The sequence below is a fragment of the Crocodylus porosus genome, unplaced genomic scaffold (assembly GCF_001723895.1).
Source record: "Crocodylus porosus isolate Cpor-Errol unplaced genomic scaffold, CroPor_comp1, whole genome shotgun sequence".
Classification (NCBI taxonomy): domain Eukaryota; kingdom Metazoa; phylum Chordata; order Crocodylia; family Crocodylidae; genus Crocodylus; species Crocodylus porosus.
Genome location: NW_017728947.1, coordinates 71,523,321 through 71,547,043, shown reverse-complemented (window position 1 = coordinate 71,547,043; position 23,723 = coordinate 71,523,321). Strand labels below are relative to the sequence as shown.

General features: G+C 44.3%; 1 protein-coding gene across 5 annotated transcripts in view; it reads left to right on the top strand.

The window, feature by feature from the left end:
* Nucleotides 1-23,723, top strand: part of RALGAPA1 (Ral GTPase activating protein catalytic alpha subunit 1) — a 205,992-nt gene that overhangs the window by 141,877 nt on the left and 40,392 nt on the right. For all 5 annotated transcript variants that reach the window (XM_019551375.1, XM_019551376.1, XM_019551378.1 and 2 more), the window contains 3 exons: nt 1,091-1,214; nt 11,033-11,188; nt 22,404-22,562. In XM_019551375.1, the coding sequence (XP_019406920.1) occupies nt 1,091-1,214; nt 11,033-11,188; nt 22,404-22,562 (439 nt within the window). The remainder of the gene's footprint in view (nt 1-1,090; nt 1,215-11,032; nt 11,189-22,403; nt 22,563-23,723) is intronic.

Here is a 23,723-nt window from a genome sequence, read left to right as displayed (position 1 = left end):
GGCTTGCAGCTCCATCCCATGCCCCACCCCAGCTGGGCAACACCTGTTGGTGCCCCTTTGTTTCAGCACCCAAGGCAGACACCCTGCTGCCCACCCCCTTGCTACTGCACTGACCCTCACCTTCACTTTGTGCTCACTACAAGCCGCTTTTCCAACCAAGTGGTGGTAGTTTGTCTGTTTTATCAAATTCTTTAAAAATCGATATAAAAGTATAATCTCTAGGGGCTTTTAAATACATGAATGTAGATTTTCAGAGGTGACTATCATAGAGAAATACCATCTTTTATCATGTGGCCTTTTTTTGTAAAGCCTTTCTGTTTATTTCCATCAGCAGACTAGCATCAGAAATGGATAAGTGGAAGTTTTAGAGGTTCTGTTAGACTTTAGTGCTTTCTTTCTCTCTGTTGGAAGGGTGGTTGTTTTTTATAAATACAAAATTAATTCCATTAAAAGTGAAGCAGAAAATGTATAATTAACAAGCTAGTCTACCGTTTGGCTGTTGTCCTTAAAATCGACAGCTCTTCAGATGCTTGTAAAATTAGTGAAATGACAGTTAGAAACACTTTTCAGTTGTGCAGCTTTTTATCCAGCTGTTTTTAAACTAGAGATGCACAAAAAAACCCCTCACATTACTTGTGGTTATTAAATTAATCTTTATGAGACACTTTTATTAGATCACTTGCAAGGTATTATACATACAACTGTTAAAGAATAATTAAAGCACCTCTTGGTAATGAAAATAATATCCATATCATAGGTTTTACTTTTTTGAGGTCCCCAACTAAAAACTTCTCCATTAACTTTTTGATTACTCTATTGTACCATCTGTTACTGCTGATCTCACAGGTGGCAATTGCTGTTGGTGAATCGTAAAACAGAATGTACGAGCAAAATAATGTAAAGGATGAAAGCAAGGAAACATGAAAGATAAAAAACAGAGAGAGAGAGAGTTTGTTATTATACTGTATTTTCACTAGCTTTTTAAAATTTTAAACGCTAGCCATTGTTTGTATGCATTGCTTGCCTATTCTAATTCCATATTAAAAGTCTGAAATGGACAGTTATGTAATGCTGCTCCTGCATTTTACAGCCGAGAGACTCACAAGATTGCAGTATTTTATGTTGCTGAGGGCCAAGAAGATAAACACTCCATCCTCACAAATACTGGAGGGAGCCAAGCCTATGAAGATTTTGTAGCAGGCCTTGGTTGGGAGGTATCCATTTTAAAGCTTATTTTATGCTTTCTGAGTTTAGTGTTTAATGAAAGAGATGCATGCAGATCCATTCTGAAAATATGAGTCTTATTTTTCTCTTTCTTCTTATTTGTTGATTACAGTTGACAACTACTGAAACACCCTAGGGCAGGGGTTGGCAACCTATGACCCGGCCCACAAGCCAAATCCATCTTAAGGAGTGGGAGGGCTTCTGTGGTGTTTCAGCAGTGGAAGCTTTGCCCAGACATCAGGGAAAAGCAGGGGGCAACACGCTAGGCTGGAAGCAGTCTGTGCTCAGATCTAATCTGTGTTAAAGCAGCACCCCACTGCAAAACATTGTCAGTGACTACCCTTGAGGATACAAAAAGAAATTCTGGTTTTAATTCTCAGTGATACTATGTAGATTAGCTGTTGATGCAACAAAACATTTCTTACTTTGCATAGGTTAAGTATGGAAACTTCTACATAAGCAGAGGCAGTTCTTTACTGTGAAATAAAGCCATCTTTTTCCAGCTTTTCATACACTGACCAGGCTGCGTCTGTATTGCTCTGTAGGCTTGTATTGTGTTAACTCCAGTTGAAGTTCTGCACGTTGCTGAAATTGCAGCGCCGAAAGTTTTGGAAAGCTGCTGTTTTCTTCCCTTTTCTTCCTGCTTACAATACACACTTGCCTGCTCAGATGTCAGAGGACTCAAAGACCCAATCAAGCAAGACCTCTTCCACAAGCACCTCAGCAAAAAACTGACAAATTCTGATCAACAGCAGTGGGAGAATGTCAGCAGCATTTGGGGTGCCTTCAAGTCCACCATCGTCAGCGCCTGTGAAGAGACACTCGAATTCTTTACTAGAAAACATCAAGATTGGGTTGATGAGAATAGCTGGGAGATCCAAGAGTAGATAAACCGCAAGCACAAGGCCTTTTGTGCATGGCAGAATGACATCAACTCCAAGCAAAAGAAATTGAATCTCCAACAAGCCAAGGCAGAGGTCCAAAGGAGGACCTCTGATATGAAGAACAGATGGTGGAAAGACAAGGCAAAGGAGATTCAACATCTTGCTGACATCCATAATATGCGTGAATATTTCAGTGCCACCAAAGCCATCTATGATCCAAGCACTCAGGGGCCCAACCCCCTTGAAACCTAAGGATGGGAGGAGACCTGATCAAGGAAAGAAGAACCATCAGTGCCCATTGGAAGGTGCATTTTGAACACCTTCTTGATCAAGACTCTGTCTCTGATGTTGTGAGCTGAAGTTGAGAACACATATCAGCAACAATCTTGGAATCCCTCCAACACTGGACAAGGTGAGGAAAGCCACCAAACAAATGAAGAACAACAAGGCATCTGGAGCTGATGGAATCCCCATCAAAATCTTCAAGCAGAGGGGGGAGAAGCTCACAGCACGGCTCTGTGCCCTCATCTTAAGGATTTGGAATGGTGAGCAAGTCAAAAATGACCTCAGGGATGCCATGATTTTGACAGTCTTCAAGAAAGGAGAGAAGTCCAACTGTGGAAATTAGAGAAGGATTGTTTTGCTGTCCACTGCAGGAAAGATTACTGCTAGAACCCTCATGAACGATCTCTTCCCACTTGTTGAAGAGCTCCTCCTAGAATCTAAGCATGGATTTAGGGCCTCAAGAGGTACAACTGACATGAACTTTGCTGCTTGCCAGCTGCAGAAAACATATCAGGAACAATACAGCAAAAGCTGTGTTATCCAGTACTTTATCAGCTGGAAAGCTCCACTAACCGGCACCCAAGGGACCGGAGAAAGCAAAACTGGAAGTTCCACTTCCGGTTTTGCTGCCACAAGCCGAGTTCTTCTTCATAACTTCTTTGGTCCATGGCCTGGGGCAAACCAACCTGTGCAGGACCCCCTCCCTGTCCCCCGGTACACAGATGCTGGGGAGTGCACCAGACGGTGCACATTTGATTATCCGGCGTCCCCTATTCCTGGGGGGGTGCCGGATAACAGAGTGTTTACTGTATATGCCTCTCTGTGGCCTCCTTTGACCTCACAAAAGGCTTTGACTCTCAACCAAGAGGATCTGTAGGGGATCCTTTTGAAGTATGGATGCCCACCAAAATTCATCACCATTCTTTCCCTGCTCCATGATGGTATGAGAGTGGTGGTTCTCAATTACAGATCTATCACAGCTCCCTTTGAGGTTAAGACAGGAGTTAAGCAAGGCTGCATCATCACTCCAACACTCTTCTCGGTATTCCTTATTGAGATGCTACATCCGACTACGAACAACTTTCCAGTGAGAGTGGAGCTAAACTACTAAATGAATGGTAAACTGTTTAACCCAGGGGTGGACAAAATATGGCCCATGGGCGGAATGCAGCCCACCAAGCCGTTCTATCAGACCCACAGAGCCCCTAAAAAATTTGCCACAGGATGACAGGATCCAGGGACAGTAGGACCAAGAAATAGCCCCAACAGGCTTCTGGAACAACAGGGCCCACCCAGCCCTGCCTCCCCAGCCAGATGCCCCAGCCTAGCAAATACCTCTGGCCTGGGACCATGGCTGTTCGTGGCTACATTGGTGCAGGAAATTCCAGTAATAAGGGGAGGCGAGGGAGGCAGGGGAGGACCACAGTGATCACCCCAGTCCTTGGGGCCAGCCAGCTCCTGCTGAGCGCCATGGTCTAGTCAAGTAGCTGGGAGCCAGCGGGTGGGCGGGGAAGAGGCAGCGGGGGTGGGGAGAGTGGAAGCAAGCAGGAGCGCAGGGCCTGTACCAACATCTTGGGGCCAGTGGGGCCCAGAGCAAGGCAGTAGGAGCACGGGGCATGGGCTGGCAGGGGTCTGTGGATCCAGTCTGGGCTGCACCAACAGGGGGAGGGGGGAGCCAACCCAGCTCCATAGAACCGCTGTTGGCCAAGACCTGGTGCTCCTGCCGCCCTGCTCTGGGCCCCACCAGCACTGGCCCCAGGTCACCAGTGCAGACCCCGCACTCCCACCTGGCTGCTGCTAGCTCCCACACACCTGCTTACTCACAGTGCCCCTGCACAGCCCCAACCCAGCTCAGCCCACACTTGCCCATAGGGAACAAGCTGGTGCTCAGCATGTGGGAAAAGCATCCCACCCCCCCTGTGGCTGGTGCCCTGTGCTGCAGCTGCTTGCGGCCCACGTGGGGCTGCCTGTGCCTGTTCTCCATTGCCACAGGATGGCAATGATGGGGCAGAGAAGCAGGACAGCCCCGTGCAGGCTACAAGTGGATGCAGCATGGGGCACCGGCCATGGGAAGGGGCAGTGGCCACTTTTCCCCCATGCTGAGCCTCCTCTATTTGTTCCCCAGAAACTGCTGCTCAGCACAGAGGAAAGTGCCCCCACATCCGGCTCGCCACCAGCAGCCAGTGTTTGCTGTGGCTGCCTGCCTGGAGCTTGTGCCACACTAGGCTATGATGCAGCTGCTTCACTGATGCCTCTGTGCTGCCCAGCAGCTGCTCCACATGGCCACTGCTGCCACACTGGGCAGCACAGAGGCGGTGGTGAAGCAGCCGCACCACAGCCTAGTGCAGCACGAGCTCTGGGCAAGCAGTTGCAGCAAACACTGTCTAGCAGCGGCAAGCAAGGGGGCCGCTTTCCTTTGCACCAAGCAGCAGCTTTTGCCCAGCTGCTGCTGCCACAGCTCAGCCCCAACAGGCAAGCCCAGAGCCAGCACGGGGCCCAGGTTAGCAGCGGCGGCAGGGAACAAACTGGTTCCAAGCACAGGGGAAAAGCAGCCAGTCCCCCATCCCATGGCCAGCATCCTCTGCTGCAGCCACTCAGAACCCATGTGGGGCTGCCTGTGCCTGCTCTCCGTTGCCACTGCTGCCCCATGATGGGGTGGAGAGGCAGGACAGCCCTGTGCAGGCTGCGAGTGGCTGCAGCACCGGGTGCCAGCCACAGGGAGGCGGGGCTGCTTTTCCCCCGTGCTGAGCACTAGCTCATTCCCTGCAGGCGAGCACTTGGGGTCGGGGCTGCATGGGGCTGAAGTGAGCAGGCACCGGGCAGCAGAAGCATGGGGTCCCAGCCAGCAGGGGCTCTATGGAGCCAGGCTGGCTCCCCCTCTCCCTGCTGGTGCAACCCAGCCCAGCTCCACAGACCCCTGCCAGCCTTTGCCTCGTGCTCCTACCTTCCCGCTCTGGGCCCCATCAGCGCTGGCCCCGGGACATAGGTGCAGACGCCACACTCCTGCTCACTTCCGCTCCCCCCCCCGCCACTTTCCCCACTTTCCTTCATGCCCACCGACCACTCTGAGCCACATGGCTCCCATACCCACTTCCATACCCACACACATATCCCCACAAACCCCTGTATGCAGTCACTTCTGCGTATACACCACAAGCACACACAAATCAAGACAAAAATATTTTTTTAGTTAAATTAAAATATATTATTATGGTTGTTTGGTTTTAAGTATGTAATTTGATTTTTTTCCTCTAAGATGGCAAATTCTCTTCTCCAAAGGAGTACTTCCTGTCGCAAAGGTCAGAGATTAGGGGCAGGATTTCCGGCCCCAAGATGCTGACCAGGGGATGGGGCACCTGTCAAGGGGCAAGACTACCTATGCAGCCCTTGACAGCTTGCCAAAACTCAGTAAGCAACCCTCCGCCCAAAATAATTGCCCACCCCTGATTTAATCTCAGCTGGCTCCAAGCCAAAACCAAGATTACCCTGATTTCAATCATCGAGCTCCAGATGTTGCTGCAACCTATTCTCACTCAGAAGCAGACCTTTAGGCAATCGTCAGTGTCTTTACCAAGGCAGAACTTTTACGTGGCAGAAAAGGAGCTGGGGGTTACAGTGGTCAGTAAGCTGAATATAAGCCAACAGTGTGCTTGTTGAGAAGGTGAATGGCATAGTAGGCTACATTAGGAGTATTGCCAGCAGATCAAGGGAAGTGATTCTTCTCCTCTATTTGGCACTGGTGAGATGACATCTGGAGTACTGTGTCCAGTTTTGGGACCCCCACTAGAGAAAGGATATGTACAAATTGGAGGGAGTCCAGCAGAGGGCAGCTGAAATGGTTAGGGAGCTGGGACACATGACTTCTAAGGAGAGGCTGAGAGAACTGGACTTATGTAAAGAAGTCTGAGGGGGGATTTAATAGCAGTCTTCAACTACCTGAAGGTTGCTTCCAAAGAGGATGGAGCTAGACTGTTCTTAGTGGTGGTAGATAAGGGAACATGGAGCAATGGTCTCAAGTTGCAGCAAGGGAAGTTTAGGTTAGATATTAGGAATAACTTTGTCACTAGGAGGGTAGTAAAATACTGGAACAGGTTACCCAGAGTCTCCATCCTTAGAGGTTTTTAAGACCCAGATAGACAAAGCCTTGGCTGGGATGACCTAGTCAGGGAAGGTCTTGCTTTGAGCAGGGGGTTGAACTAGATGACCTCCTGAGGTCCCTTCCAACCCTAATTTTATACGATTCTATGAGGCATACAAGAAAATGGGAGTGATGCTTAACATTCAGAAGACTAAGATCCTATCAACGGGCTCTTAATGAGCAGTCCCCAGGACCAGTAATACAGATTCATGGTGAGACTGGAGAACGCCAAGTATTTCCCATACTTTGGAAGCCAACTCTTGCAAAAGGCTGACATCAGCGAAGAAATCCAATATTGCCTTAAATGTGCAAATGCAGCCTTTGATGGATGCCTGAGGAAATGGGTGTTCAAAGATTGTGACATCAGATTCAAAACCAAGCATATGGTTTATTATCCCATTATAATCCCCACCTTACTGTACAGAGCTGAAGCGTGGACAGCATACAGGAGACACCTCAAGTAGTTGGAGAAGTACCATCAACTCTGCCCAAGGAAGATTCTTCAAATCCAGTGGGAAGATAGATGCACCAACATTAGTGTCCTCTCTCAAGCAACCACCACAAGCACTGAGGTTATGATCATCTAACATCAACTTGCTGGGCCAGCCACATCATCCAGATGTCCAACTCCAAGACTCCTAAAGCAAGTTTTATTCTCTCAGCTCAGTCAAGGCATATGCTCTACAGGAGGGTAGGGAAAGCTCTTCAAAGGATGTCCTCAAGGCCAATTTGAAAAAATGCAACATTGGCATCAACTTCTAGGAGACTGTAGCCTAGGACTACCCCAAACGTAGAAAGAGTCTGTTGCAAGGATCTCAGTATTTTGAAACCTTATGATGACAACAGGAGATGTAAAAGTAAGGATGACAGAAACAGCATGTCATGGATCAAATCAAGAATTGGGAGCCACCTACACCACATGGAAACACATACCTGAGTTGCAGGAAAGTGTGTCAATCCCAGATGGGCTTTGTCAGCCAGCTTCGGACCCAATAAAAACAGTTGTGAAAGACTGTCATCCTTAACTGTGAGGGACTGCCGAACAACGCAACACACATGCCTGTTCATCCCCACGTGCCTACCTTTCAGAAGTGGATAGTATGATATAGTCACCGTCTGATTACCATGATCACTGTTAGATCGCTGTTTAAACATAATTTTGTTATACAGACTCTCCCATAGTCAAAAACATTTTTGTTGAATTAAACACATTCCTTCTCTGGCTGGCCAGGATTGACTTCCACTGTCACGAATGGAAGGAAATTTCAGTCACAGACCTGTCCCACAGGAATGTGGAAAGTACTAGTATTACATTTGGCAGAAGGGTTGCCACACAAACTATTCTTCTTGTCACTTTTGAGAGCCTGTACTATCTTTTTCACTCTTGGCAGAACAGAGGAGCTTGTACAGAAGTATTGATGGTGATTGCTTCAGTTACCTAGAGGGAGGAAAGGAAGCTGCTGCTGATCCCATCACAAATACAGATATTGCTGTCTCTCTCTCTCTGACCCCGATCTTCCCTCGTCTCCACCCCCTTCTCCCTCTGTTTTCATTCCTGCTCTTTCAAAATTCAGAAATTAAGCTATATGGTTTTTTTGTAACATGATATTTCTGTTAGTATTAAAAAACTAAAATGCCATGTGAATCTGGATTTATTTTCCCTGACAGTGTATCAGGTATTTTATTTCTTTGGCATGCAACTGAATTTACTGTCGGTATAATGCCAATTACACTAATGCCCAGGATGGGATCAAATATGTTCAAGTCTTTTTGATTTAATGTTGTAAAAATATTGCTGCAAAACTGAAATAAGGTGTTAGACTTAAGCTATGGGCAGGTGTTACATTTCTAGCACTAAATATGCCTTGGTAGTGCTACAAAAAGCAAGCAAATAGCCACTTAGGTATTTGTAATACTACAAATATGGCAAAAGCACTACAAAATGTTACTTCTTTCAACAAGGAGCTTCTTGGTAGGTCCACGTTTTATAGTACTATATATGTAGCACTGTGAATAGCATTTACAGGGGTTTGTAGAACGCCCAGCATCCTACAGTTCTCTGTTTACCTTTCCCCCCCTTGAAGTGGGGTAGACAAAATGAGAGTGGCTGGTTCCCTAGTAGCCTGCCTAGCAGCAAGCTTGTAAAGGAGCCCCACTTGGGATCCTGCTACCACCACTTCTTCAGAAGTCAGTGGCTGCTGCTGTCACAGCCATCAGAACTTCAGCTCTTGGCCACACAGGCTGCACAACTGTCTGGGTGACAAAGCCCAGGCAGCCTATGTAGATGAATGGCAGAAACCAGAGGCAGCCCCAGCCTTCAAAGCTCCACCAGCCAGCTGAGCTCCAGCTGCATGGGCCATGTATGCTATATAGCTGATCACTAAGAGCTTGCCACCTTCCCCAGTTTAGGAGAGGGCATGCTGCTAGTGATCAGGTTCCATTGGGAGTCAGGGACACAAGCAGCAACTTATCATCCCCCTGACTAAAGAGCTCACCTTTGAGGTGACATTGTAGCTCTCCAGCCAGGGAGTTTGAACACCTGTATACTCCCATAGCACCACCTTTTTGAAGTGCTACAAAGTGCAAAGACACTTTATAGTAGTACTAATGAACACCTGTCTACCCTTATTCATGGTTTTTAAACTTCTTTTGATGTAAAATTGTTTCTGCTTCCATCAGATAGATTTAAGACTTACCATAATTTTGGCAAGTTTTCAGTTACAGTTTCAAATTTCACAATTTTCTATTTTTACAGTGAAAAAACAATATTTTATGGCCAAAAAAATTTCCTATATTTAAAATGTATATGGAAAGGAATAAGGCAAGCCAAAATATGCCCCCTTCGGTGCAAAGGTTTTTCGCAGCACCTTTTATGAGTCAATGTACTGTGAAATAATTCGTTAAAATTCAAAAGCATTCTCAAGTTATTTGGTGGCTTAGCATTTTTACAAACCACAACTTTCATTCTTGGGGTCCCCCCCTGCCCACTGGACCTTGCTCTCCCTACCAATCTTCATGATAGTCATCATCAAAGATCCGGGTTTTCCATTCACTTCAGAAAAACACGGGTTTTCTCCTTTGACAGAGAAAAATATGGGTTTTCTCTTTTCAAGGAGAAAATAATGGGTTTTCCCCTTTAAAAAAAAAAAAAAAAAAACATGGGAAATCATAGGTTTCCCCTTGCAGGCTGGCAGAGTTCCAGCCTGCAAGGGGCTGTTTGGGACTGCGGAGAGCAATCAGGCAGGGGGTGCCACATGCATGTGTAATACACATGCACATGGCAGCCAGGCAGTGGTGGAGAAGAGCTCCTGCAGCTCTCTGCAGGTAAGTCTGTGGTGAGGGGGAAGGGGCACAGGCCATGCAATGGGGCCACGTGCTGGGGGAGGGACAGACCGGGGGGTGGGAGAGGCCTGTGCCTCCCTAGATTTCTGCACCCACATGGGTGCAGATTTCTGCACTTTATGGCTGCTCTGACAGAACTGCCTCCACGGTCCAGCACATGGGACCCAGTGCAGGAGGGAGTGCCACACTACCATGGCCACCAAGCTGAGGCACCTCTTGCCCTCCCAGCAGCTGCAGGGGGCACAACTCCCTGCTGCTGCTATTGCAGCTGCCACTGTTGCACCTCGCCAAGACAGTGCAGCATTCCCTCCAACACTGGTTCCCACCCACTATGAGCACAGAGGCAGCTCCTGTGGAACTGGTCCAGCCTACCTGCAGCCCGTGCCCCACTGTAGTTGCAGAAATCTTGGGAGACATGTATCCCCACTGCTGTATCACCTGTGTCTCCCCTCCCTTCCCCATATATCCACTTCCTTCTTCACATACTGCGGGGCTGGGGAGGAGGGACTGCAAGTTGGGAGTGAGGAGCACCAGCAGGGTCATAAGGCTGTGGGTCAGGAATAAGGGAGAATAGCATGGGCAGGGGCAGGGCACTGGCATATCAGAGCTGCTCAGCACCACAGAGCAGCAGGATGGGCAGTCGCAGACCCACATCCTGGGAAGCAAGGGAAGCTCTAATTTTCCATGATAAAAACCCAAAATCAAACGCCAAAGTTGATAGGTATTTAGAATTTATTTTATTATGATGATTGAGGCACTGGTAGGCTTCCAAATTGCTTTAAAATTGTAAATATATCAATGGAACATTGTGTTCAACTAATACCTTCACATTTAGTGGCGTATCATTTTAATTGCAGAAAAATGCAATTTGGGGTTTTTTTATCAGAGAATTTCTGGTTTTTATAACAAAAAACCAGGATCCCTGGGACTCATCGTACAACCTATTATACCATTGAATATAGAAAGTGTGCCTGCTTTGCAGTTAGTTTATTTTCTAATAAGTTTTTTTTCTAATTAGGGAGCCTCAGATCTTTTAGATAAACATGATAGTACCAGTGGATAAGGGTGGTGGTATCTTAATTTGAAAATGCTTTAAAAGGCTTTCTTAAAGTATATGTTTATTACCTAATATTTAATGTTGTGTCGGTTTTGCTCTTAGGTAAATCTCACAAACCATTGTGGTTTTATGGGAGGACTGCAAAAAAACAAAAGCACTGGGTTGACCACTCCATATTTTGCTACCTCTACAGTGGAAGTGATGTTCCATGTTTCAACAAGAATGCCTTCTGATTCCGATGACTCTCTAACTAAAAAGGTAAGTGTTCTTGAGTAGCTCCTTTTCATGTAGGTAAAAAACAAACTCAGAATATTTCAGAAATTCATTCCTAAAAAAACAAACAAAAAAAAACCTGTTACCTTTTTGTAAAGCATAAAATGCTCATTCTTCCCAGCAGATGACATCTTGTTGAAGACAACTAGTGTGAGCAAATTGCCTTATTAACAAATTATTTTTTTTACCAACCAGTTATTTTGGCTCAGAAAATATATATCATACTTGTACATTTAATTGTTGCCCATGTCCTAGGAATGGTGATACAAGATAATTAAAATAAAAGGCAAGAAGAGATATGTATCTTTTATTTCTACACAGAATGAGTGATGTGTTCTGGTACTTTGAGACTTCTAGATATGAGCTATTAACTTCTCAGAGTAGTTTGTGAAGGACCTGAGGAAAAATGTTTTTCATTTGAAACTTTGTCCAACTTTATTCCAACTACATAGTTGGTTCAAAAAAAGATACCATCCTAAAAAATCCTCACCTCTCACATAATTTCTGGATCGTCGTGGCTACAACATCACTCTTGTTTTACCTTTTCAAGGTTTAATATTTTTAGTTATGTAAGAAATATTAGTTAGGCATACTCCTAAAACATTTATCTTTTAAAAGAAAGTTAAAATGTTAAGAACCTAGTAACTTTTTAGTGCTTTTAGTTATACTTCTTTGGAGCTGACACAAATGTTTATAAGTAGTCTGCTCTCTTAGACCCCTGTTAAGGAAAAATGGCTTTCTGTATTGGTATTTTTTCTTTAAAATTTAATAAATTCCATATTAGTGATAATAAGTTGAGGCTTTGAACATGTGTCCTATTAGGAATGAACAATTGGCTATCATTAGACTGTCCCCCCGTCCTCTGCACATACATCTTCAGATATACTAATCCATTCAGTAGACACATTAATGAGCACTGGTTGAAGTGTAATATTGGAGGAAGTGAGGCTGGTTGACCTCAGCATGGAGTTTAATACTTGTAATTAAATTAGATAGTCGACAGTTAGTAAAGAGAGAAATAGCCATGCCTCTGGCAAACTTCAATTATTCATGTCTTTGTTTTGTTCTTTGTTTTCAGCTTAAAGAAAATATTTATCTTTTTATCATGGTTATTATTATAAACTGACTTTTAGTTCTTTTCTCAGTAGCATCTTGCCATTATTTTGTAACATTAGTAAAACATGTTCCTCTGTGCTCAAGGTAGATAGTTCATACTGTACTTTATTTCAGGTTGCTGCATGAATTATAGAAGCATCTCAGTAGCAAAAATAGCTTTATACACTTTTTAAACAGAGTAGGAGTACATTCACAATCTTAATGGCTAGCTGGGCTTCTTTTATTAGAGAAATCAGGTTTCATAGGCCTCATAAAACTTAGCATGATTCCTGCCACTTGATCATCTCCTTTGTATACAGCAATATTTGTTTATAACCTGCTCAAATTAGGATGATTAGGAAGTAGTTGGGGGAACAGAAAACACAATGAAAATTGATTTCACTATATAAATAATCTTTAAAAATGCTTCAGGTTTTAACAGACAGTGAATGCTGAAGTTGACCCATATTTAAAACTTGTCCCTTCACACAGTCTCTACTTCCAGCTGATTCAGTTATGTGATTTAGTTTGTTTAAAAATCAAAACTGGCCACCATTTTTATAATTCCATTTCACCTGAAACTCATCTTTTTCTACTTTCATCCACAATCTCTTTCTCCAGCAATTCAGACTACTTTGGAATCTGTACTGTCTGGTGGAGAGAGCACTGAACTGTGCATCAGAAATAGGATTTGGAAGCCGATCATTTGATTGTTCAAATTACCATGTTTACTTGAATATAAGATGAGGTTTTCCCCTCCAATCAGCAGAGGGAAAAAAGCCCCTACTCTTATATAAACATATGAAGCGGGAAGGGGAGAGGAGGAGCAGGTGGCTTCTGCAACTCTGACTCTGGCCCTGAGCCCCCGTCAAAGCCAGAGTGAGACCCACAGCAGTGCCCTGCCCTTCCCCTCTGCAGCTTCTGCCCCCCACTCACCCCTTTCCCTCCCCCTTTCTATCAGGTACAGCTCAGCTCTGACTTAGGCTGGGATCTCTCCTATAGAGTACTTGGAAATTCCTTCCCCTGCTTGGCCATTCAGTAGTGCTAACTTCCATGCACTATGCTCTGGGACAGAGCAGCCTGAGCAGCATCTTACACAATAAGGGAGGAGAGGAAGAGGCAGAAACTGGGGAGGTAGGAAAGAAGGGGCAGACTTGGGGGAGCAAAGGGGAAGGGATAGAGACTGGGGAGGTCAGGGGAAGAAGCAAAGACTGGGGAGTTTGGGGGAAAGAGGCAGAGCCTGGGGGGAGTTTTGGAAGAGGACAGGGGCTGTGGGGAGCTGGGAGTGGGGAGGCAGGAAGGCTTCAGGAGGAAGAAGTGGACAGGCAGAGGGCAAGAGGGCCACTTGACCCCTCCCCCTCAGCTCCTGCTTTCCCTGCTGCAGCAGTAGGGGAGAAGGATTCAAGACAACCCTCCAATACTTGGATTCTATATCTGGAAAATTATAACAAGTTTATAATTTTTTCCATATATAAAATCTAATTATTGGTGGGGTTGTCTTATGTTCAGGGTTGTCCTATATTTGAGTAAAAACGGTTAGCTAGTTGGCTGGTTAGTTAATCACCTGTTATTTAATCACAGTCAAAAATTGTCAAATATTCCATGAAGCCAAGAATGCTGTGTAGGTCGTGGCCTACCTATTCAATTTAGGAGTAGGCAGCCCCTACCCTGCTCCCAGAGTTGCCAACTTTCCCTAAAGTATGAACAGTCAATTAAAACAAAAAAAAAAAGAATAACAAAACCCTTAAGCAACCCTGACCTTGAGTGACACTGGGCTGTAGGAAAGAGACTATAAGGAAACATTGATGGACAAATAAAGTAGAGCAGTGCCACCTGGTGTCTGAGCAGGAACACAGCACCCTGCAGAGAGCTTTGTAGCCCATGGGAGCCCCATAGCCCCCTTCCCCCAGCCATGTGCTGCTGCTGCATCCTGTCAGCTGCCTGTAACACTGTTTGTTTCACAGGTAGAAAGACAATAATCCTTTGGGGGTCTGTGGTGGGGTGGGGAGAACAGGCCAGCAACGTTGGAGGAGGGGGCAGCACAGTGTGGGGTGCAGATGTGGGTGTGATGGCAAGTAAACTATTTTGAGCCAAATAAGCAGTCCTTTCCCATCTACAACGTAGCTAGAGACCCACACTAAGGTTGCACGTATTATATTTCCTTCCTTTTCGTGAGTGGAATCCTTCCAAGAATCACTTTCTTGTTCTGTATTTGGTTTTAATGACAGAAACAGATGGGAAGTGGGGTTCAGGAGTGTAAAGGTAAAATAGAAAAAGACTTCCTGTATTTCCAGTCTGTATCACCCATGTGAATTCAAAGCAAAGGTGGTAAGGACTAGGAGGCAAGCTTGAGCTCAGACTGAAGTTTAGTCAAGCTTTTGAGTTGTGCTTTACTGCTGCTGCAGCTCAAGCTTAGGGATTTATAATATAGATGATCAGCATGTACTGGCTTTAGGAAGACCTTAAAGTCTACCCTATTAGGGATTCTAGAAAAATGGTTTATGAAGGATTCATTGCATGGCATGGGCTTGTTTTTGGATCTGGGTTTTTTTGAAGTGCAGGTTGGTTTTTGCTTGCTTGCTTTTTGTTCTTGTGTTTGTTTTATTTTGTTACTAAAAGGAGTTAACTTGTATTGGTTGGCTGAATTGTTACTGGATTTAAAGTTATAAATGTGCCCATAGGTGAACAATAGATTCATCTTATCAATGGAAATAAAATTAAATTAAAACAAAACTTCTTCCTGCCATTTAAGGCAGTGCAGCATCAAGATTCTAGTGTTTTCCCTCTTAAAAATGATTTTCTATCAGTCTTTTTGACTAGTATATAAAACTTTATCTTTAGTGCCTTTGAAACACTGGACAATAAAGTAATTATAAACCAGGAAAATAAAATGAATTCTGAAAGAAGAGAAGGGAGCCTTGAGGAGATTTAAACAGGGAAAAGTAGAAAAATTCTTAAATAATGAATTGTAAATAAAGGCTTTAAAGCCTATCTCTCCTTCAATTCTATTTTCATTTTCAAAATGAAAGCATATTTTAAAATGGAAATTGTTATTTAAAATATACCTACAATCTCCAAAACAAAGTGTCAAAATTAAGATAGAATCATGAAATCTCAATTCACAGTGGGAGTGATTATTGCAAAATCACTCCTGTAGCTTACCTCCTGCCTAGCTTTGGGTACATTAGTGCTGAGAAAAGGTGAGGGAGGACCGAAAGTGTCTTAATTAAGATGAATATATTACACATATTTTGTTAAATAAAAGGTAGTCATTTTTTAATTATTAGGCTATTAATCCTTCTTGAGCTTTTGGTGGTTGTATAAATGACTCATGCTTAATTTGACATTGTCAAAGTCACACAAAAGAATTTTAGCCCCATAATTCATAGCTAATTGTTTTTGTTTTCTTCTGATATGAATACCTACTAGACAGTTAAAGGGATTAGTCCAGAAAGCGTGTTCATTAATACAGCATTTTTAAATAAAATTCCAATTAATTATATCCATTATTTATGGCAGTTTTAAAAAAATCCTGTGTGTGTTAGACTGGATTTTTATGAAGTTTGTCCAAATGCTTTTAAATGCATTTTAGATAGCAGTATTCTCTTTGTGTAACTATGAAGCAGCTATTTCCCAAAATATTTCTGCCATTCTTGCTGTATCCTCTCTAATGAACTCTCATTTAAGTAAATGAAACAAAATTTAAAGAACAGCTTTTGTTTTAAAAGGAAATACAGTTGCCTTTTTCTCTCCCTTCTTTAGTACTAAATGAGTACTAGAAATTACAGATAATTTTGGCAAGAGTTCAAGGGTTAATGCAACAGATAAATAAAAGGAATTTTCTGTAAATTGAGCCCTGCATTATTTCACTTGTCCTGCCTTTCCAAACCTAACTCATTTAATTTTAAAAAGTAAATACTTAAATTCTTCCTGACAGTGTGCTTTGCTTTTACTATCGTTTATTACTTCAATTATACTTGGTATCACTTGGAACAGTCTGCCATTTGGAAATCTCAGTATAGCCTGAAGCTTAGTATTAAGTCTGGCTGGTATTGTAACATGTACAGCATATGACACTAATGTATCAAAATTAGATTTGATCATCCCTCCTGGTTATATTTATTTCACATTTCTTTTGTATTCAGTTAACTTAAATGTATTAGGAAAGCTGACACATGGTGATGGCTGTATAGTAAGAATATTTTAAAGTATTTTGAGTAAAAATTGAAATCTCATATAGGTTTCTTCGCATTGTTGAGAGACTTTATTTATTTATTCAAAAAATAGAATAGAGGTTCAGAGCAAACTACAAATTTGGCCTGTTTCTTTCTGCCATTCCATAGAATCTAGCTGTCAGCTTAAGTGCAGTGGGGCTGAAGCAGCTTTGAATCACCTCCTCATTTCTTCCTTTCTTAATCATTGTGGACAGTGCTACCATTGTGCCTGTCACTCGGGCCCATTGGTGTTATCTTTGATTCAGATTTCGCTCTGTCCCCATAGCCAGTCTGTGTCTAAGTCTAGCAGATTTTCTGTATAACATCTCTAAGATAGTCTTTCCTATCTGTTTACAGAGCTAAAATTTCTCTCATTATTTCATGTCTCAGTTACAGTACTGCAATATCCTTTTCTCCAGCCTTGACAAGCGCAATCTTACCTGTCATATCCATCCAGGATGCTGCTGCTAAACACCCCTACCCTAGCTCTTCCTCTGACCATGTCAACCTTTCTCTGTACCTCTCCACTAGCCTGTCCTCCTTTACTGCATCAAACACAACCTGCTCTTCACCTTCAAGGCCCTGTCTTTTTGCACTCACTGTCCAGGGGCCAGCTCTCACCACACATTGACCTGATGCCAGAACCCATTTCTTAAATTTCCAAACACCTTTCAGGCTCTCCCCTCACTTGGAAGGAGTTTCTTGTAAAAATTGCAATTCTTCTTGAAACTCTGTCTTGCTGGTATGACTACAAAAAACAATGCTTAGCGTGCTGATGGTCCTGCCTTTCATTCTTATTGTTTCCTTTTACTCCCCCATCTGTCTGTCCCCCTTGTCTCTGGTCTCGATGTATAAGCCATCTGGGGTAGAAACAGTCCTTTTGTTCTGTGTTTGTATTGCACTTAGAACAGCAGGAGTCTTGGTCCATGATTAAAGGTATAGACAGAGGTTAAAATGTTATCAGTATGGAATGTATAAGCTGTTACAATGTAGCTGTTAGGTCTTTAAGATCCTATAGCAATGTCGGTGGAATAAAAACATTGTAACTTTAAGTCTGCTTCATTCAGGGTTAAAGTTACAGTTATCACTCCTGATGTCTCTCGAGTCTGGGAGAGGGTTCTATCTTTGAACTGATTTGGAAGTTCTTCTCCAAGAAAATTAAAATCCAAAGAGGTAAAATAGGCCTTCTGGAAAGGGCTATACAAGCCTTATCCAGAGCCAAGGAAGCTTTTCAGGAAGCTCTAGGTACTGGGCCTATTCTATGCATCATGTGCTTCAGTGAGTAGAGATGTTATCTCAGGCTTCCAGGTGACCTTTCATAAGCCTCACTTATCTGTAGCACAGATGACATTTTTGTGAATGCACCAAAGGGAGCTTTGCTCAGTAAACCCGAACAAATGCAGGTCAATATTTCAAAACCAATGATAGAATGCCCGAGTGAATTAAAAGGGGATGGAGTTTCCTACTTCATGGTGTAAACACTTATAGAACCAGGAAAAATGATGTCCTCAAGACACAATGCTCTAAAACATATTGGACTGTAGAGCCATTCGTTTAGCATACTGAGTGCCCCTATCCATTATTCAGGACTTAACCATTCAAATATCTACAAATATCACCGTACCAATGCTATACATCAGCAGGCATGAAGGATCTTCTCCAATCTGCCAGGAAGCTAAGGGTGGTTACAAAGAGGATGGAGTTAGATTGTTCTCAGAGGTGGCAGATAAAACAAGGAGCACTGGTCTCAAGTTAGAATAAGGGAAGTTTCAGTTAGATGTTAGGAAAAAACTTTCTCACTGGGAGAGTAGTAAAGCACTGGAACAGGTTACCCAGAGAGGTTGTGGAATCTCTGTCCTTAGAGATTTTTAAGACCCTGGTAGACAGAGCCTTGGTTGGGATGATATAGTTGGGGATGGTCCTGCTTTAAGCAAGCGGCTGGAATAGATGACCTCCTGAGGTCCCTTCCAACCCTAATTTTCTATGACTCTGCATAGCTGTAGGATTGCTGTATCAGTCATTTCATTGTATCATTGATAGCTCCAGGTTCATTACTGTTTATCTCAGTTGGTAAGAGTGTGGCGCTAATAACATCAAGGTTGCAGGTTCGAAACTTGGTTGGACTAGATGATCTCTTGATCTCTTCCAGCCTTACTTCTCTATGATTTATGATTTACCTATGGTTAATATGAACTATTTGTTTTCACTAAAACAGTCAAGAATGCCCCTCAGTTCAATAAGGGTGCACTTGGCAGCTGTCACTGCTAATCATCCTACTGATCTTTTAGTCCTCTGACATTCCATAATGATGAAATTTCTACAGGAATACATCTGTATATTCCCACTGATCAGGAGGTCCCTTTCTTTCTGGGACCTTAACTTGGTATTAACAGGATTGATGGATCTCCCCCTTTCAGTCTGTGCCTACCAGCTCTCTGTAGCACTTGTCAAGAAACACAACCTTTAGGTTGGCCAAATCACATCATCAAGGAGAATAGGAGAGATTGAGACCCTCATTGTAAATTCACCATACAGTCTTTCACAAGGACAAAGTCACTATCAGGCCTCACTTCAAGTTTTTACCTAAGCTTGTTTTTAGGATTCACATCAGTCAGTTAATTTACCTTCAGATTTTCTTTTAAATATCATTCTACCCAAGCTCCTCACAGTTCTACATTTTGGATGTCATAATAGGCTTCTTCCTTTTTATAGACAGAACCAATCCATTTCGCTTTTTAGATTCTGTGGTATTAGCTGAAAGACTTAAGGAGTATTTCACATAATCTTGGAGTTGTTAACTGGGTCTCTGGCTGCATTGGGGATGATTATGATTTGACTAAAAAATTATCTTCTCTGATTTATATTTGTCCTTGCTCACTGGGCGTTCAGGCCCTCTCTGGCAAGTTGGGACCATGCCCATTTACCAAAGATACCAAAGGAAACAACGTGAAGCTTGCTTGGTATGTTTACCATTCACTGTTCTTAAGGGACAAGCATCAAGTTTTCTAGAGTAGCCCCAAAACCTTTATTTTTATAAAACTCGTGGCGTCTACCTCATGGCAAATAGGCAGCTGCCATCAAAAATAGACTCTTCCTTCTCTAAAAGAAATAAATAACTGTTTCTTTGAGACGCATTGTCCATGAGATTCCATTACTTGCCCTCTTTTCTCATTAATTCAGAATCCCATTTGTTTAAGACAGTGGTGAAGAAATTGTGAGGTGACTGAAGTAGACATCATACCCTCAGATATGAGGATAAGAGCAATGGGTAGTGGAGGAAAAGCCCATTCCCAATAGATGCTGCTTTTCAAAAGAATCCTAATCATGTGAACATGGGATATATACAGAACAAGAATGGAATCCGTGGCCAGAACATTGCCAAGGGCCTCAGTTACTGAAGAGTAGGTAAACCTTCTGTCGCAGTAATCAACAACCTTTTTGGGCTGCAGGCCAGACACCTAGTTCAGGTCAGAGGCAGGTGGGCAAGTAGGCACTGAGACCACTTTTCCCTGCGGCAGCACTGGGAGAGCACCTGCAACTGGTACTTTTCTCCTCAGTAGGAAAATGACTGCTGCCAAAGCACCTTGCTGCTGGATGCTGACAGTGCCCTACATCTGCAGATTGGATCAAATGGCTCTTCCAGCCAGATCCAGCCCACAGGCCATAGGTTGTCAACCCCTGTTGACTCCAAATCTATCAGGAAGCCTGTTGGAGCCAGGTAATAAAACTGGCTATTCTGAGTCCCAGTCCAGCATTAGCCACAAGAACATCCTTCTTTTCAGTTAGAAGTATGGTCATGATTTTTACAGTAACAACCTGTTTAGACCCGAAAGTTTGATTTGTGTGTGTGTCAGGGGACAGGGGTTTTGGGTGGTGCACTTAATTTTCAAGGTCAGTCAGTTTTCAATAAAAAAATTAAGCATTTATTTAATTGTTTTGGAGCAAAATGAGATCACTTTCTTCTTTTAATATACTTTTAATTGATAGCAGACTATCTGCAAGAGGAACAAAGTCCTCAAAAAGAAATCTTGTTAGACACACTGTCCTCTAACTGTAGCGCTGAAGCGTACACCCTGTACTTGCCACTGTTCCCACTCCTCCTGCCAGACCCCAGCATCCACGCCGTCACTGGGACCAGGCTCTCCAGCCCCTAGTCTCCTCTACCTGTGCTCTGGAGAGGGTGAGAAGAGGTTTAGAGAGTTGGGGCTTGACAGCTGGATAGCCCAGCAGTGGGGTATCCCCACTGACACCATGCAGCCTTTACGCTGGGAAACCCTTTATACCTGGAAACATTTCAAAAGTTACTAATGTTCACATCCTGAGTAGCTGAAGGCAAGGGCAGATCTAGGTGGAGTGTAGTGGTATAAACAAAACCCCATTTCAGACCCTGCCATAAGCAACAGCAGGGATGGGTTTTTTTAAGTCCTCAGATCAAGTGAAAATCCCATCCCCATCCTCCTGTTCTCTGCACTCCCTCCTTTCTGCTCCAATCTCAGCTGCTTGGCTACCCACTACTGCTCCTGCTGCTGTTATCTGGTGAGGCAGGGAAGCTCCAAAGCCATTCTGCCTGCTCCAGCTGGCAAAATGGCAACAGCAGCAGCAGTGGGTGCATTCCTCCTCTCTGTCCAGTCCCTGGGGTGTTCTCTGCCTGCTTGGGAACGAGCATGGGCTGGGAACCTGTCTGCTGCTATCTTCTGCTGAGCCCAGCTACAGTGGGTCCAGACCTCTTCCTACTGTGAAATGAATTAGTAGAGTTGTGGGTTGGGTGAGTTGCCAGGGGATGACTCTAGAGCAGGGGTGGGCAGTTTTTGGCACCACTTAATGAGTTTTGGTGACCTGTCAAAGGCGCTCGCTCTCTCTCACTCTCTCCTCCCCAGCTCAGAAGCCTGACCCCACCCACAGCTTTGGCATGCATTCCCTCTCCCAGACTCAGCATCCAGGAAGCCTAATCCACCCACAGCTTTGGCGTGCCCTCCTTTCCCCAGACCCAGCAGCTGTTGGCTGCACCCACAGCTACCCAAACATGGCCAACAGCTTCCAGGTCAGGGGGCAGGGCATGCTACAGCTGCAGAGTGTGACCAGCCTAAACCCTCTTGCAGCTGCTGTAGGATGCCTTGCACCCCCAACCCAGAAGCTCCCAGAAGCTGTCTGGACTTGAGGCGTGGCGCGCTAAAGCTGTGGGCAGGTGGACTCTGGCTGTGGGGAAGTGGGGCTAAAGCTGCGGGTGGGTTCATGCTTCTGCTTCCATGCTTGTGGCAGACCCAGCCCAGGGAGAGGGTACCCAGTATTTGGGAAGCAGCCCCAGCCACCCAGCACTACAAGGCTGTCAGAGCCACCGCCCACCACTGGACAGATCCATTCACTTGTGAAGTGCCTGCCCGTAGGCTGGATCCAACCAGTTGGCAGGCTGAATCCAATCCACAGACTATATTTTGCCCACCCCTGGCAGCCAGTCACAGCAGGGTACACCCAAGGATGGAGTAGAAAGGAGGATCCCACCCAGCTGCATCTGCTGTTCCCTGATGTGTGGCTGAAAGAAGTCAGGATCAGCTCTGGAATACCTTCCAAACACTCATCAGCCCAAGGCAGTGGCAGGTGGCAGAGGGGACAAATGGGAGGGAAGGGGACATGCTGCTAAGGACAGGGGGAGGGTGGGGGTGCCAAGAATGGGGGATGATGGGACAAGAGATGGGATTTTTAACTTATTTGGGTACTTTAAGAAAAGCCCCAATGCTGATCCTACAACATGGTGTGCCTGCTTGGGGGTGTAGGAGAAGCTGGGAGCAGGTGTGCAGCCCTGCACACCCCTTCACAAAAGTTGTAGATCTGCCCCTGGATGAAGGATTTAAAAGAAATTAACTTTTAACAGTTTGAATCCCTTCTTTTTTCAGCTAAGACATTTAGGAAATGATGAAGTGCACATTGTCTGGTCAGAGCATACTCGAGACTACAGGAGAGGAATAATTCCTACAGAATTTGGTGATGTTCTCATTGTTATCTATCCAATGAAAAACCATATGTTCAGTATCCAGATTATGAAAAAACCTGAGGTAAGGCTTTATTGTGTGCTTTCAAGTATTAACTACATTATTTTTGTTTCTGGTTCAACATATTAGTCCAGCAAAGTACTTCTTCTTGAATAGTAATGGCTGTAAGGCTATAATGACTGTAAGGCAGAACTCAGAAGTTTAGTGTTGTGGTGTATGGATATAAATAAGAAACTGAATTGCAGTGTTCTAATCCTAATAAGATATTCTGGTATGATCATAAACTGCAAAAACAAAACCAGAAGATCTTGTGTAGTCACCTAAAAACTCCACTGTTTCCTCCCTCTTTCTGCTATTTCATTGCCTTCTGTAATTCTCACGTAGGAATTTAGATCCTGCTTCATCAGGAACTTCAGGCACATTGACCTCATGGCTAAGGAAAAAAATTACACATAAACAGGTATAATTACACATTGGAAACCAGTTCAAATCTGTAACACAACGGGGCTAAGTACAGGCAGTCAAAACACCCAGCACTGAATTGATTCAGTCTTTGCAGGTTAGTCTAAGATGCAGAGATTAAATTGAAACAGAAGTGAACAGACATTTACCTTTAATTCAGGAAATGCAGCCACATGCCTGCAGTAGCTCAGGCCAGAAGCTAGTCTGGCATGTAGCCAACATGGGCTGTCTGCTCGCTTCCTCTTCCTGCTGCCCCTGAGGTCTTTGGGATTTGCAGTCCAGAATCACAACAGCAGGACTCTGCAGCGTTCCTCATCACTTCCTCCTCTTGCTTCCAGGTGCCTCTGGGATTTGTAGTCCACAGTCACAGCTAGCAGTAAAGTTTGAGCAGGAGAAAGGGTGTTTAACCTCCACTCTGGCCCCAGACTCCAGGCAGGGTTTGCTGAGGAGAGGAGGTGGGGCAGTCCCTCCCTGCAGACTGAGCTGCAACCTTATCCAGGCTAGCCCTTCCCACCCCCTTGTCAGACAGCCCTCACTGCTCCTACTAGGGAGCAGAGGGGCAGGGCCAGCCCTGCTCTCTGAAACAGCACAACCCAGGCCAGGGCTGCAAAGCATGCTGGGATGCTGGCAGACTGTGATTTATCTTGAACAAGGAAGGGGTCTGGGACAGAAGTTTCATAAACTAGTTTGATCCAAATTAGTTAAGTCTGATACTACATTCAGCCAGCTTTATCTTAAACCAGTTTCAGTCATTTTGAAACT